Source organism: Mirounga leonina, unplaced genomic scaffold (assembly GCF_011800145.1).
Source record: "Mirounga leonina isolate KUSES-001 unplaced genomic scaffold, KU_Mleo_1.0 Mir_92, whole genome shotgun sequence".
NCBI classification, from domain to species: Eukaryota; Metazoa; Chordata; class Mammalia; order Carnivora; family Phocidae; genus Mirounga; species Mirounga leonina.
The window spans coordinates 26,091,152-26,108,172 of record NW_023270852.1 but is presented as its reverse complement, the minus strand read 5'-3'; the positions used below and the strand labels follow the sequence as shown (position 1 = coordinate 26,108,172).

The 17,021-nt window shown below is 39.4% G+C and overlaps 2 protein-coding genes across 6 annotated transcripts in view; one reads left to right on the top strand and one right to left on the bottom strand.

Annotated features, from left to right (window-relative positions):
- The window catches only part of ME3 (malic enzyme 3), a 194,548-nt gene extending 193,236 nt beyond the window's left edge, over positions 1–1,312 (top strand). For all 4 annotated transcript variants that reach the window (XM_034995432.1, XM_034995431.1, XM_034995433.1 and 1 more), the window contains one exon: positions 1,075–1,312. In XM_034995432.1, coding sequence (XP_034851323.1) covers positions 1,075–1,236 — 162 coding nt within the window. In that variant the 3' untranslated portion in view covers positions 1,237–1,312. The remainder of the gene's footprint in view (positions 1–1,074) is intronic.
- Positions 1–16,792, bottom strand: part of LOC118004206 (protein tyrosine phosphatase type IVA 1-like) — a 114,572-nt gene extending 97,780 nt beyond the window's left edge. Inside the window, exons 1-3 of one of the 2 annotated variants that reach the window (XM_034995436.1) lie at positions 16,735–16,781; positions 13,770–13,815; positions 8,186–9,746 (exon numbers count right to left, since the gene is read on the bottom strand). In XM_034995436.1, the coding sequence (XP_034851327.1) occupies positions 8,490–8,996 (507 nt within the window). In that variant the 5' untranslated portion in view covers positions 8,997–9,746; positions 13,770–13,815; positions 16,735–16,781 and the 3' untranslated portion in view covers positions 8,186–8,489. Of the gene's footprint in view, positions 1–8,185; positions 9,747–13,769; positions 13,816–16,734 lie in introns of those variants that run through there. The other variant, XR_004677506.1, reaches the window with a different exon arrangement.
- Positions 16,793–17,021: the final 229 nt, after the last annotated feature.

Below are 17,021 nucleotides of genomic sequence, written 5' to 3'. Positions count from 1 at the left end.
AATCATAAATGCCCATTTATACAGAAAGGTCAATTTTCATAGCATCATGAAGAGCTCTGGCTATCAGGTCCCAGCTCTGCCAATTGCTTCACTTTCCTGAGCCTCAGTTTCCTCCTTTTCCAAAGGGGATGGTAATTCCTCTCTCCCAGAGTTCTGAAGGTTAAAGAGGACAGTGAGAAAGGTCTACACTCAGTGTAGCGAAAATGCTCATTCCTCCCCTTTTTCTCAGAAAGGCTGGGCCACAGGATGATCATGTTCATGGAATATTCCAAGGAAAAATGTCTTCCTAGAGACTTTGCAGAGATGATGGGTTTTCAGAGAATCAGAACACAGTGCAATAAAGACTGGCCCAACATTGATAACTGTTGAATATAGATAATGGTTGCACTAGGGTTTATTATACTATCATTTTTATTAGCATATATATTTTACATTTTCTATAAGTTTTAAAAATAATTTCAGAAGATGCATTGCACAACAGCATGTGCTCCCCATGAGTTGCCCATTGTAGTCTCCAGAATCAGCCCTCAAGACTAATAGTCCAGCTCATAGTCCCAACTCCACCCTATCCATTTCCTTCCTTTTTGGGATATTGAGATTAATGCTCTTGTGAAACCATTATCTAATACCCAGAGAACAATGTCCAGGCTCTTCTCCCAATTCCACCCACATTTAGTGGGGGAAAAATACCAGCTACTGGACACCTGATTTTGCCTGTTACCTAATTTTATCCTCACACTACTCCAGAGAAAGGTCTCATTATTCCCACTTTACAGATGAGGAAACTGAGGCTCAGCAAGGATAATGTCACCTCTGAGGACCCACAGGCATTTGAAAGCAGAGGCAGACTTGAGTCTGAGGCCTCTCGATCCCAGCCTAGTATTTATTCCACTGCGTCGCAGCTTCCTACCCAGGCGAAAGCTCAAAATCCCTCCTATCGAGTGGCTTCAGGGACAACAGTTCATGGTTCCGCAGGGGCTATTACCCTTCCACAGGCTCCCAAGCAACCTTTAGGCAACTTTTAGGCAGGTTCCTCCTTAGTTCCAGTTCCTCAGCCAATATGTTTTTCCCTAGGTCCTTGACTTCGCGTACAAACACAACCTGGCCTCCTACTACCCGGAGCCCAAGGACAAGGAGGCTTTTGTAAGATCCCTGGTCTACACTCCAGACTATGATTCCTTTACACTGGACAGCTATACTTGGCCCAAGGAAGCCATGAATGTTCAAACAGTGTGATGCAGTCTCAGAGGCTGCTGTGAGGCTGGAACAAGCCCAGAGTAACACTGACAATATAAATGGGTTCTAAAATGGCCATCTTTGTCCCTGTGTTTTTCCTTTGAACTTTCTGGTGTGATGGGAGATACCCAGACACACAATGAATGAGAGCCTTGTCCCTGAGGCCCTGAGAATTCACTTTTCTATAACCCTGACTTCCTCCCCAAGAATTTCTTCATCTAACTGCCAACAATTAGCTAGATCTTGTGGGAAATCTAGAATCCTTCCTAGAACTCTGTCTTTACAGAGCTCAGAGTCTAGTGAAGGAGATATGGACACAATTCATTTTTCCACAAGGGAGAAAGTGGTTAAGTCCATGAAAGAAGTACAGATAAAGGTCAAGGGTACTCAGAGAAGGGAGCAGATACTTCGTATGAGAAGTCAGAGAAGGCTTCAGGGGGAGAAATGTGTACAGAGTCCCGAGAGTAAAGGATGGGTAGGAGGCATGGGAAAATGAGGAAGGTAGGGGCAGCCACTGACCAGAGAGCATGGCCCACCGATGAGGGAGTTCAATCCCTGCTGGAAGAATACACACCCTTCAAGACTCAGATGGGTATGAGGGCTGAGTGACTGAAGGCAACTCACTAGTCAAAAACTATCCCTGACATGTGGGCTATTGAATATTAGGATTCCTTTTGGTTATTACTAAAAGGAAAACTAGAGAAATGTGGGTATGGAGGGTCAGCAGGCCAAGGAGTGAGGAGGAAGAGAGGCAGTGAGGGGAAGAGAATCATGGAGTCCTAGGGAAGACTTGATGTCATTTTCCTGACTCTGGAACTCTCTCTCTCTCCCACACTTCACTCTGAAGGAATTCAGCAAACCAGGGCACTATTCTTAGAGAATGCCTTCAGTCTGTCCTGGGAATTTCTTAGACAAGTTCAAGCACAGCTTTCACCTCCTTCATGTCTAGCAGAGCCCACACCATGGGATGGGGAGGTGGGGACAAGCCTACAGCCCCTGTAATCAAAGACCCTGATAAATTTCTAGAACCTATTGGGATGACAGCTTCCAACCTCTAATTTTATTGGATAACATAGAAAACAGTAAATCACACTAAGGGACCTAACACCACCCACCCTTGTTGCCAGCTCAGCCTCAAGAGCCCCACTGCCCTATGTGGCCACCTCACAGTCTCAGGACTGTTGGACTCCTAGAACAGTAATTAGCAGAGACACCAGTCACCCCTTGCCCAGGTCTTGTTCTTCCAACATCTGCTTCCTTGGTGCTGGTGCTCAGCCAAACATACCCTGAGAAAACAGCCCTGTTCTATAATCCCTGAGCTCATGGGGAAAGAGAAAGTCTTCAGAAGAGGATTTGAAGTGAAGCTGGAATCTCAACAGCAGGGAACCATTACACTTATCTTTTCTAAGTCCTGGCCCACAACTTCTGTACCCCAATTGCACATCCTTTATACTCAGTGTATTAGAAAAGAAAAATAGTAGAGAAAAGCAATGAAACAAAACAGGTTCTTTGAAAAGATCAACTAAATAAATAAACTGTAGCTATACTGACCAAGACATAACGAAGATACAAATTATGTTTCCTTTGTTTCAACCACACTAAACAAGGCACTTTCAGGCCTGTACCTTTATAAATGCTTGGTCTCCATCTGTCAAGTCCTTCCTTCCCATTCCTTGCCCTTTATCAATTAAATAGCAGCTCACCCCAGCTTTCTGCTAGAGACATCATTCATCCTCGGAGTTCCAATGCAATTGGCTCCTGAAGTCATCCTGGACAGAGTTAATAATTTGATTAGAAATCAACAGAAAGGGAGCGCCTGGGTGGCACAGTTGTTAAGCATCTGCCTTCAGCTCGGATGGGATAAAGCCCTGCATTGGGCTCCCTGCTCTGCGGGAAGCCTGCTTCTCCCTCTCCCACTTCCCCTGCTTGTGTTACCTCTCTCACTGTGTCTCTCTCTGTCAAATAAATAATCTTTATTAAAAAAAAAAAAAGAAATCAACAGAAAAAAATGGGAAATTTCTAACCATTTGGAAATTAAATAATACATTTCTAAATAACCCATGGTTCAAAGAAGAAATTGCAGCATAAATTATATATATGTTGAATTGAATGAAAAATATCAAAATTAGTGAGTTTTAGCTAGAGCAGTGCTTAGAGGAAAATTTTGTAGTTCTAAATAAATGCCTATATCAGGAAAAAAAGAAAAATCTCAAAGCAATAACATAAACTCCCTCTAGAAACAAAATCCAAAGCAAGTTAAGATTAGAGCACAAATCAATAAACCTATAAGAAGTAAAAAATTTGAATTAGTAATTAAAAATCTTCCCACCATGGGGCACCTGGGTGGCTCAGTCGTTAAGCATCTGCCTTCAGCTCAAGTCATGATCCCACGCTCCTGGGATGGAGCCCCACATTGGACTCCCTGCTCAGCAGGAAGCCTGCTTCTCCCTCTTCCACTCCCCCTGCTTGTGTTCCCTCTCTTGCTGTGTCTCTCTCTGTCAAATAAATAAAGAAATCTTAAAAAAAAAAAAAAAATCTTCCCACCAAGAAAAGTGCAGGCCCAGATGCCTTCTTTGGTGAAGTTTATCAAATATTTAAAATAGAAATAATACCCATCCTTCATAACCTCTTTCAGAAAATAGAGGAGGGAACACTTCCCAAATCATTCTATGATACTGGTATCACCCTGATATAAAAACCAAATAAAGCAACACAAGAAAACTACAGACCAATATCCTTCACAAATATAGATGCAAAATCTTAAAATATTAGCAAACCAAATCCATCAATATAAAAGAATTACACATAATGAACAAGGGGGATTTATTCCAGGAATGCAAAGTTGTTTTAACATTTAAAGACGGATCCTCATAGTGCATGATATTAATAAATTGAAGAAGAGAAACCATAAGATCAAGTCAATGGATGTGATAAAACTATTTGAAAAAAATCCAACATCCATTTATGATAAAACTTTCAACAAACCAATAATAGAAGAGAACATCCTCAACCTGATGAAGAACCAACAGCTTACATCATACTTAATGGTGAAAGAATTAATACTTTCTCCCTAAGATCTGGAACAAGCCAAGGATGTTGTCATCACTTCTGGTCAACATGGAGGATCTAGCCAGTTCAATAAAAAAAGAAAGAGAAGGGGCACCTGGGTGGCTCAGTCGTTGAGTGTCTGCCCAGGGTCCTGGGATTGAGCCCCGCATCGGGCTCCCTGCTCAGCGGGAAGCCTGCCTCTCCCTCTCCCACTCCCCCTGCTTGTGTTCCCTCTCTCACTGTGTCTCTGTCAAATAAATAAAATCTTTAAAAAAAAAAAAAGAAAAGAAAAAGAAAAAGAAAAGGCATCCAAGTTGGAAATGAAGAGTAAAACTGCCTATATTCACAGATGACATAATCCTATATGTAGAAAATGCCAAAGAATAGAACCCTTATCTCACTCGCTCTCTCCCTCTCTCCCCTAATCAGTTTACCAAGGTCATAGGATACAAGGTCAATAAACAAAAATCACCTGTATTTTTATATACTAGCAATATTAACAATCTAGAAATAAAATACTTCCATTCATAACAGCATCAAAAAGAAAAAATACTTAGAAAATTAAGAAGTGCAAGTCTTGTACACTGAAAATTACAAAAATTACACAAATTACTGTTGACAAAGAAGATCTGAAAAAAAACTAAATAAACGGAGAGATGTTCCATATTCGTGGATTTGAAAACTCAATATTGTTAAAGCTACAATTTTCTCCACAAATTATTTATAAATTCAATACTATATCAAAATCCCTGCAGGCTTTTTTTTTTTTTTTTTTGTAGAAATTGACAGGCCGATCCTAAAATTTATATGGAAGTGGAAAGGATCTAAAATAGCCAAATCTTTTGAAAAGAAAAAGTACACTATCCAATTTCAAAACTTACTATAAAACTACGATAATCAAGACTGTGTGGTTATGTAGATCAATGGAAATGTATCAGGGGAAAAGAACTGAGAATTCACAACTAAGTCCTTACTTTTATGGTAAACTGACTTTCAAAAAGCTACCAAAATACTTCAGTGATACTGTGACACCTGAATATCCACATTCAAAAAATAAAAAAATTACAAAAAGAGATTTACTTCACACCATACACAGAAATTAATTTAAAATAGATCACAGACCCAAATGTAAGCTAAAGCTATAAAACTTCTAGAAGAAAATATAGCAGAAAACTCTGATTGAGGAGAGTTCTTAGATAAAATTCAAAAGCATGATTTATAAAAGAAAAATTGATAAATTGTAATTCAATTTTTTTTAGTTTTGCTCTTGAAACATACCATTAAGATAGAAAACAACAAGCAACAGACTGAGAGAAAATACTTGCAAATTAGATATCTGATAAAGACATTGGGTCCAGAATATATGAAGAACTTTTATAATTCAATAAGAAAATGACAAAACCACCCAATTAAAAAGGTGGACAAAATGTTTGAATTGACATATTACTACAAAAGATATGTGAATGGCTAACAAGCACATGAAAAGATGCTTAATATCACTGGTCATTTGAAAATTAAAACCACAATGGGATATCACTTCACACTTAACAGAATGGCTATAATAAAAAATACAGTGTTGGAGAAGATTGGAACCCCTCTTCTAAGTGCATAGGTCTCCTAAGCACTATGAAATTAAGGGAGATTTCCCTGTCTTTTAAATCTTCATTCTAACTCCCCAGGCTCTCATACATAGCCCCAGAATTCAGCAAGTGTCATTTAGTATAGTGGATGCTGTGGTTGCACCACCCAGATCCCTCTGCAGGTCTGAAACACTCTGCCAGAAGTATTATCAGCTGAAGGTTCACAGCTGCATCCCTCTCTGGGAATTGCACTTGGCTGAAGGAAGGTACTTCATCCAAGGGTATGCCCTTATCCCCAGGGACAGCCTGCATCCAATGACTGGTTGATTCAAGTCCAAACATTCAACCCCTTCACCTCAAGTGGGGACATCCATAAGTGGTCATCCCAGCTTCAGAGCTCCTTGCAAGATTGGCTGAGGCCAGTTTTACAACTGTATGTATCACCATTCAACAACTTCCGCCATTTCCTGGTTCTGTTGCTCCCCCACAGGTGTTGAAACAACTCCCCAGTAAATCTCCAAATGCAAATCTCAGATTTAGTATAGGTTTCCTGAGGAACTCAACTTGCAACATGTGGACGAAAATGGCCAAACTTCTCAATTTTCCAATCTGCTGTACCAGTCCCACATGACCACCAAAAGCCTGTCTGCGTTTCTCTTTCCCTCAGTAGAGACCTTCTACCTGGACCAAGTCTGATTCTTTGTCCACGTCCAGAATCAGTGAATGCCCCCAATGGGGCGGGGGGGGGGGGGGGGGGGGAATGGCCACTCACCTCAGGAGAGCTCCTCCCTCTCTGGAACTCCTTTTCACCTAGTTCTTGTTGCTTTCACAGCTCTCACATGTCCTCAAACATACTACTTTATAAATTTTTCTTTATTTTTCTGGTTGTTATAAGTAGGTGGTGGAATGCCACAACCTACTATACCCTATCTGGAAGTCTATAGACACAGATTTTCAAAATTCCAAATGTATGGATATTATTAACTTTCTTCCTAACTTAGCTGAATTGTAGTCAAAGAAGTTATTTGTATTACTTAAATATTTTTAAATTTGCTGAAATTTTTATGGTCAAATGTAATAAAATATTTCATGCACTCCTAAAAATAATATGGATTCTCACTGTCAGTTGCAATGCCCCTTATATGTTCATGGAATCAAGCTTTTTAATTGTTTTGTTCAAATCTATATCTTTACTGATTTTTGTCTACTTGATCTGTTTCTGAAAGAAGGATAGTAAAATTTCCCACCACTATTGTAAATTTGTTAATGTTCCTTATAGTTCTCTCCATATTTGCTTTATAGATTTTGGACCAATGTTGTCTGATGCATAAAGTTTACAATTGTTGTAACTTCCTGGTGAATTGAAACTTTTGAAATTTTCTTTATCTCTAGTAATGCCTTTGCTTCCACTTTTACCAATATTAACGCATTTCTACCATCCTGCCTCTTTCTCCCTCCTGCAATTCATTATTTATTTAGATGGGTAAGCTCTTGTACTAGCTGGTGAATGGTGAACACTGAAATTATTTCTCCTGAAGAACTATATTCCCAGACAGTATGAATATATGGTTAAACTAGCATTAATACAGGTCACCATTTTATCAATTACATAATAAAACAAAGTATCAGGTATCCAAATACAAAGTTGCACAGTTCAAAAAGCATATAAAATATTAGATGCCTACTCACTTCATTAGTAGAAACCCACTTCTCTTGATTGGGAAGACAAGAAAAAATATGCTTCAAAGAAAAATAGTTAATAAACAACTTCCAATAGACATGTGAAGAATTTCGATTTCAGAAATTTTATAAATAAGAAAAGTTTGGGCTATAAAGCATCTCTGCCTTAAAAAGAATTTTTTTTTGCTAAATTAAAGATCTATTCTATACATCCTGCACAAGACAAAGGAAACATTTTACTAGAGATATTTCATAGCCTCCTCCCACTCTGTCTTCAGGCCCTCCCCCTCTAAGTTGCACCCCAAGTGTAAACATTAAGGTAACTATAAGACTTTTTTGTCTGAAGACATCACACATGTGCTTCTGTACGCTGTGTATTTTACATGAACTTTTAACCACAGATTTGTGATTTTTCAAAATGGAGGTTTTTATAACAGCACAAAATGAGCTTAATAGAAATACATTAAATAATTCCCTAAGTCTTGGTAAGAATCCAATAAAAATCAATTTTTGCTAAAACCTGATGTATACTGGTGCTCATGTGGGATGGTAAACATGAAGGAACAAATAACCACATAGGCCATACTTGCAATGTCTGAAAGGACTAAAGGAATAAACCACATATGGTTTACAGTGCTGTCCATAATTTCTAGGATTTTAATTATATATGATACTAAAAATATACAAGTATTGTGCTGGATATTTTGGCACCTAATCTCTCAATTTCTTACATATTTTTTCTGGCATGGGAATAGTATGAAGCCAAACATAGAGGCTGCAATTCTGTCAAGCTTGTGGCTTTTTCATGATTCCTATGGAAGCTTCATTAGACTTGTCATTCATTAAGCCTACATGCTGGCTAATATGTATGATAATTAAGTCCTGTCTCAAGTTCCATTTCCAAGGCAACAACATCAGGGAGCCAAGTCTTATTGAATGCAACAGTTAGTTTCTATGACCACTGGAGTCTTTGTAGCGCAGCCGCATTTTAGAACGATATTTCTCCAAATACAAAAGTTGCTTGCTGTTAAAAGCTCCATGCCGCTTTTGTCTTATAAACTGTACTGCATCTTCATTTTTCATTCCACCTTCAATTAGTGCTAGGGCAACAAGCACTGGAGTTCTCCCAAGACCTGCAACACAATGAACAGCAATACAACAACCAGGTTCTTCACAAAATTTAATGTTTACAAGAGTTAACCAGTCATCGACAATCTGGTTAGATGGTGATGACCCATCATCAAAAGGCCAATCCAGAACCTGGATGCCTTCTTTCTCCACAAGAGCAGTGTCGTAGGTGGCTTCACATACTCTTACTATTGTAGTAACTCCGTATTTCTTAAGTTCTTCTATAAATTTGTTTAAGGTTGCACTGGTTGGACTGTGTGTAATAAGAAATCTCATGTTCCTGTATGTGACTTCCACAGGGGCTGGCCGGTTCACTGGAGCCATGTTAATTTAGTTGAAACAATACGGTTATGAAAAAATGTTTTGAATATTTGAATACAGAAATGATGTTAAGAAACTGAAGTATACTCCAATGTACTCCACTGGAAATTCTCAGTGCTTTGAAAATGTAATTGAGAATAACAGGAAATGAAATGAACCTCCTAACAAGAAGCAATCCTTCAGTTCAGTAATACTGAGTCAATGGAAAGGAAGTGCACCGAGGTTTACCCCATCCAGGTCAGAATTCTTGTAAAATGCTCCAATGATTTCAACTCTACACTTGTGTGTCCAGGACAACCGATTTTATGGGGGCTTCCCAGTAGAGTAGTAATGAACCTCCACAGTTCACTTGTCCTCATAAAGGTCGTGCTGTGCCTGGCAGTAATTTCTGGGGCCCTTCAGAAACTCCATAAATGCGTGGCCAAGAACACCACAGAAAGGAGCTTGTTTACTCATTAAAGACTGTGGCCTAATCATACAACCAGTCCCACGGCAGTGACACAGACGGCAGCGGAGGCCTCGGCTGCGGGGCAGGGAGCTGCAGTGGTGGCCCTGGGGTGGCAGTGACCGGACACCAGGCTCTACTGTGCTCCAGCCTCAAAGAAGCCAATCCGCGCGCTGAGGCGTTCTTGCGTCACAAGCCCTCCCTTTCACAGCTGGCATGACGTAGGCTCCTCTCCACCAATCACGACGGGGCGCACCGAGAAGCTATGAGCGAGAGAGCCAGCAATGGCACGCAGACGTCACTACTGGCTGGTTGAGGAAGGAAAGAGTGGTGGAGACTGAGACACCGAAGTGGACTATGACGGGCGGGGAAGGTATTGGAAGAAGAATCCCAACCATTCCCATCCATTGGCTCTGACTGATCAATCTTTTTCCAGCAGTTTCATGTTGTAGCTGTCTCTTGGGAACAACACATTCCTAGACTTTTTCTTTAATCCAGTCTGATAATATTGGTCTTTTAACTGAAGATCTTAGTTAATTCACATTATTTTATTATTTTATATTATGTTAATTATTGCTATATTTGCTCTCATTTTGTGCTATTTATTTCTTTATATCTTTTTTATCCTTTCTTGATTTCTTTTGGATTATGGTTTTTCTCTAAATCTATATTCTAAATCCTCTACAGTGCTGGAATGCTATGACTGTGATTTAAAGTTCTTAGCAATTATGACAGATTAGACACTGTTCTAAATCTAACTGGCTTTACATAAATTCATTTGGTACAACCATATTGAATTAGATACTAGTATTATTTCTATAGCTCTAATTTTAAAAAAATAAATAAACCTAGGCACAGAAAAGTTATTTGCCCAAAGTTACACAACTAGTAAATGTCAGAGCTAAGATTTAAATCTTGAAATTCTGGCTCTGGAGTCTACCTCTCTTACATATATATGTCCTATCATATACCCTTTTATTCTTTCACTACTTAAATAGCTTAGAAATAGTCAAACATTCAAAATACTTTCCCATGTCTTAAAGTAACTTAACATGCTTTATAAATTAACATGGTCAGCATTGTTTTAACACCACATATTACACTGTTTATAAAAACCACTCTTTGTTTAAATGTACCCAATATGTGATCAGTTTCTTTGCTCACTATTCCTTCTTGCATCTCCACCCTTTCTTCTGAGATTTTTTAACCAAGAGCATCTTCTGGAGGTTCCCTTAGTTCCTAGTATATGATCAACTTTGATCAATATTTTATATAATCTTAAAAATATGCATTCTCTCACTACTGAAAAATGCATTTTATTGTTGGTAACTTGTTTTTTTTTGGTTCTTTAATGAGCTTTATTTCTAAAATTCTCTTATTTGGGTTTCATTCTTAATAGTTTTGCTGGTTATATAATTTTATATTGACATTTATTTTCTTAGCCCTTTGAAGACATTCCTTGTCTTCAGGTTTCCTCTCTACTAGCTATAGAATTTTCTAAAATGTCTAGTCTTTGAGCATTACCATGATACCAAAACCAGATAGTACAAAAAAGAAAACTATAGGCCAATATCCCTAACAAACATAGATGTAAAAATCTTCAACAAAGTATTAGCAAACCATATTCAACAATGCATTAAAGGCTCATTCACTATGATCAAGTAGAATTTATTTGGGGGATGTAAGGATGGTTCAATACTTGCAAATCAATCGACCACATGAACAAGATAAAGAATAAAAATCATATAATCATCTCAACACATGCAGAAAAAGTATCAAAATTCAACCTTGTTCATATAAAAACTCAAAACAAAGTGGATTTAGAGGGAACATACTCAATATAATAAAGGCCATATACGACAAACCCACCACTAATATCACCCTCAATGCTTAAAAACTTTTCCTTTAAGATTAGGAATAAGACAAGAATGTCCACTCTTGGGCGCCTGGGTGGCTCAGTCGGTTAAGCAACTGCCTTCGGCTCAGGTCATGATCCTGGAGTCCCGGGATCGAGTCCCACATCGGGCTCCCTGCTCGGCAGGGAGTCTGCTTCTCCCTCTGACCCTCCTCCCTCTCATGCTCTCTGTCTCTCATTCTCTCTGTCTCAAATAAATAAAAATAAAAATCTTTAATAAAAAAAAAAAAGAATGTCCACTCTTACCATTCAAAAAGATATATGCTCCTGTATGCTTACTGCAGCATTATTTACAATAGCCAAGATATGGAAGCAATCTAAGTGTCCAGTGACAGATGAATGGATAAGGAAGAAGTGGTATATATGCAATGGGGTATTACTCAGCCATAAAAAGAATGAGATCTTGTCATTTGTGATAACATGGATGGACCTAGAGGGTATCATGCTAAGTGACTTATGTCGGAGAATGACAAACATCATGTGATCTCACCTATGTGTGGAATCTAAAAAACAAAACTAATGAACAAACAAAAAAGACTCTTAAATACAAAGAACTGGTGGTTGCCAGAGGAGATGTGGGTTGGGGAATGGGTGAAATAGATAAACTTCCAGTTATGGAATAAATAAGTCATGAAGATGAGATGTACAGTATAGGAAATATAGTATGGTGACCACACTTACCACTTTGAGCACTAAGTAATGTATAAAAATGTTGAATCAATATGTTGCACATCTGAAACTAATATAACAATGTATGTAACAATATAACAATGTATGTTAATTATATATATATATATATATATATATATATTTTTTTTTTTTTTAAAGGCAGAAACAGACCCATAAATACAGAGAACAAACTGGTGGTTGCCAGAGGGAAAGGGACTGGTGGGATGGGCAAAATGGGTGAAGGAGAGTGAGAGGTACAGGCTTCCACTCATTCCAGTTATGGAATGAGTAAGTCACAGGGATGAAAGTTTCAGCATAGGGAATATAGTCAAGTATAGCATATAGCATTGTGTACTGACAAACGGTAGCTACGTTTGTGGTGAGCTATATAACATACAGAGTTGTCAAATCACTGTGTTGTAAACCTGAAACCAGTGTAACTGTGTGTCAACTAAACTTCAAGAAAAATAAAATAAAATGTCTAGGCTTTGTTTCCTGGCCTATGCATGGCCCAATACAATAAAGCTCTAGTTCTTCCTTCTTTCCTCTTCCTTCCCTCTTCACTCTTTTCTCCCTTTTTCCTTCCTTCATTTCTTCTGTAATAACTCAGTGCACTAGATGAAGTGGAGCAAGGTAGTTGTCTGCAGGAGGCAGGGATCCAGAGGATACTGGAGTCTAGGGGTGAGTGAGAAGGGCTTTTAAGCAAGGGGGGGTGGTAGTAGCAGCCTGGTACAGACTATCAGAGCCCAAGCAGAGTGGAGAGGACATATACGTAAGTGTTCCATAAGTATTTATCACAATAAAACATCAAGGATAATGGGAATCCGTATTCTGTCAGATAGGAGTTACAAATATAGAAAGGGTGGAAAGTAGAATTAACTCTAGGATTTGGGATTGGAATTGGTTGTATCTGTGTGAACTCTTCATTTTCAATATACAGAAGATAGTTATGGAACTATAGATGTGTGTACAAGAGGACAAAAGTAGCCTGGAACATCTTATTATGACAGAAAGTAAGGAAATGTTCAAAGAATGACAGGAATATGACAAAAGGACAGAGAACACAAACGAAGGGAGACTAAAGAGAACTGCCACCTAAAAGTAATGTGGTGTCTCAGATGGGATCTTGAAACAGAAAAAGGACAGTAGGGAAAAACTAGTGCAAATTGAATAAAAAGTGTGAAGTTTAGTTAATGGTAAAATACCAATGTTGGTTCCTCAGTTATGACAAAAGTATCATAGAAATAAAAGATGTTAGCAATGGAGAAACTGGGTGAGGAGCATACAAGGAAGTCTCTAAAACCATTCTAAGATTTTTAAAAATTATTTAAAATAAAACAAAAGCAGAGAAGCCAGTTTGAAGAGCCCCACTGGTTATGATTTTTATATTAACTCATTGAATAAAAGAGAAATCCTTAAATCTATACTGGTACAAATAAGTAAATATGGAGAAGCCAACACTTTGCCTTATAGTAGAATGCCAACTAATAAATGTAACAGGAATGGTGGAATTAGCAAAATCTGTATTTAGCAATTGTCATCACAATTATTCAGCAAAGAAACATCAACAGATGCTAAAACTAGTGGGTGAAAGTTGATGAGGAATGAGATATTTATTTGCATTCAAAGTACCTACTACAAAAAAAAAAATCATTAAAAAAGATAGTGCTAAACCTTGCAGGCATCACTTAATCAAATGATCAAAATTAACATGACCAGTAATGGGACAAATTGAATTGTAAACCACCTGTTAAGATGATCACAAGGAACACAGCATCCCATCTGTGATATTCCTGGAAAAAAAAAATCATTGCTGGAATTTTATGATGAGGAAAAATCAGACAAATCCAAATGGAAGGACTGAAATCTTTAAAGGTGCCAGCCATGAAAGTCAAGTGAAGGCTGAAGACTGTTCTAGGTTGAAGGAGATTAAAGAGATAATGGCAACTAAATCTAACACATGAATGTAGATTTGGATCCTTTTGCTTAAAAGGACACTATTGGGACAACGAGAAAAATCTGAATTGAGTCTTTGAATTATATAATACTAATGAATCAATGTTAATTTTCTGATTTTGGTGATTATATTGTGGTTTTATAGGGGAATGTCCCTATTTGTAAGGTACTACATCCTGAATTATTCAGAAGTGATAAGACCTATGTCAGCAACTTGCTCACTCTTAGTTCTGGCTGGGGGTTAAGGGGGTAGGAGGATATTTTTACCATTCTTTAATCTTCTCTGTAAGTTTGAAATAATTTCAAATAAAAATCTATCTTAAGCATTAATTTAAAAGCCCTAGGTCATAGGTAATTAGCTGATGCTTGCCCCTTGGATTCTCGTACTCACTTTGTGTTTGCCTCTGGAGACAGTTTTAAAGCTTTACATTTTAAAAAGTTTTTAAAATATTTTAGCTAGTGTTGTTAATTATTCTGTAGCTCTCTCTCTCCAAAATTTCAGGTTATGAAAGACTGGCATTGGGCACCTGGGTGACTCAGTCATTAAGCGTCTGCCTTCGGCTCAGGTCATGATCCCAGGGTCCTGGGATCGAGTCCCACATCAGGCTCCCTGCTCTGTGGGAAGCCTGCTTCTCCCTCTCCCACTCCCCCTGCTTGTGTTCCTGCTCTTGCTATGTCTCTCTCTGTCAAATAAATAAATAAAATCTTAAAAAAAAAAAAAGAAAAAGGAAGACTGGCATTGTCCACTATGTTCCATTTTCCCCATATTTAGTACTAGCATTCCCTGGGTATTTCGCTAGACATTACCACCAAGCTAGAGACTTCAGGTCCCAAGTTCCCTTGCAGCATGGTGTGGCCATGTGATTAAATTCTGGCCAATGGGACATGGACAGAAATAATGGTGCCACTTCCAGGTTATACTCCTTTAAAAAAATGCAACACTTGTTCCCCTGCCCTTTTCTCCGTAGTTGCTAATTGGGAGATGATGAGAAATGGAGCAGTTGCCTTGACCCAGTGGTAGAAACCACAGGAGAACCTAGTAGAGCCATCCTACTCTCTTAGACTATTTACCTCTAGCCTCTTCCTTGAGAGGAAAATACAGTTCTGTCTTGATTAAGCCACTGTTATTTGATCTCTGTTAAAGCACTCTCCTAACAAAATTTAGATAAAAGGACCGAAGTACAACCTGATTTGGGGGAAAGGAGGAAAAATAAAAACTCAAAACTACACACTTCGGTGCTGGCCAAGATGGAGTTAAGTCCTCTACAGTATTTCTCTCCAACTGATTCTAACTGAAGAGAACACAAAAAGCAGCTACCTGATGACACTGAAAAGTAAACAGTATCAGAGGGATTGTATAAGTCGAAATTTGAAGAATGACTAGCATAGTGATGAATTTACCAGTGAATTTATTCCTCCTCTTGCTTTGACCTAACAGCAAACCTTTCCAGCCAAAGAACCAGGAAAAAGGCTCCTTGTGGACTGGGGAGTATGAAGAGAATGCCCTTGTTTTCTCTTTTGTTCCTCCCTGGCATGCCCCAAGGCCAGAAGCATCATGAAGCTGCACAGGGGTGGCGGTGGCAGCAGGCGTGGTGGTGACATTGCAAGCACCTAGACCCTAAGGGACCCTGTCTTCCTGGCCAGAGAAACCAGGAAAAGAGACCCTTGTGTTCGGAAGAATGAGAGTAAGTTCTGTTATTTTACTCTGTCTTGTCCCTCACTGCTTTGCCCCAAGGTCAGCCCATCATGTGTAACTTTGAGAGAACAAACGGAGCTAAAACTGAGAAAAACCCTGGCTTTATAGCCAGAGGACTGGGAATAGGGGATTCGAGAATGTGGGAGAAATTCCAGTGAGCAGAGAGCCGGAGAAAGAAATCCTCTAATTCTATACGTGAGTACTACAAGTCTCAGGTTTATGCCCCAGTTGCACCTGTGAAAACACGGCTTTCAGAATTAAACTGACATCATAACTATTATCTACAGAAAGTGAGATAGAGGGAGGGGAGTTAAGATGGTGAAGAGTAGGGGACCCGAAGTTTGTCTGTCCCTGTAATTCAGCTAGATAGTTATCAAATCATTCTGAACACCTGTGAAATCAATCAGAGATCTGAGAAAAGAAATGCTGCAATTCTACAAATAGAAAAGCAACTGCTTTTTGGAAGGTAGGAGGTGCGGAGCCTTCAACTGGGGCGATATATCAGAGGATATGTCAGCAGGAGGGAGCCTGTTTAAGGGGACTACTGCAAAGTATTATAAGCAGTGGAGTGCAAAATTGCAACTTTTAGAAGTTTACTCCATGGAGGACGTGAAATCTGAAAGGCGCTCAGGAGGTGAAGAGGGGCGCAATCCCAAATGGCATAGCGTTGTCTCAGGCTCCCGGGGGTCACAAGAACAGGAGTGCCTGAGTGCGAAAGGGTTTTCAGGCATTGGAGCGGGACACCGGCTGCAGACAGCGAGTCTAAGCATCGGCTTTCTGCTCGGTGTTGCCATAAACGAGGAACCACTGCACAGTTGGGCGGCCACTCTCTGAGCACCAGCCCAGCAAAAGGCAGAAGCCTGGCGGGAACCCCCCCTCCCTCCCCCAGGGAGGAACAGTGCAGGTCCACACCACCTGAGTCCGTAAAATTTGGCGACTTGAAACTCAGTCCAGTAAAAATGCTCGGTCACAGGCTGAGTGCAGACAGAGACCGGGGGGACAAAAGGGATTGATTGCTTTTCTGTGAGGACTCACTAAACAGTGGAGGGTGCAAACTTACAGTTCTGAGGCCGGAGAGCTGGGCGCCGCCATCTTCATCCTGTCCATCCGTGCTGAAAGCGTTCAGGGTACAAAACAGCGCCACATAGTGGAATCCAGAGCTGCTTACACGGAGCTGGGCTCCCTAGCAAGGGAGGCATGTTTCCACAAGTGCGAGGGCATCTGAAAATCAGTTTAACAGGCCCCTCCCCCAGAAGACCAGCACAAACAGCTCACTCACACCAAGTTAACCTATCACAGAGGGCTGTAAATCTTCCACTCTTGGGGAAAACAGTATATAACATTTGT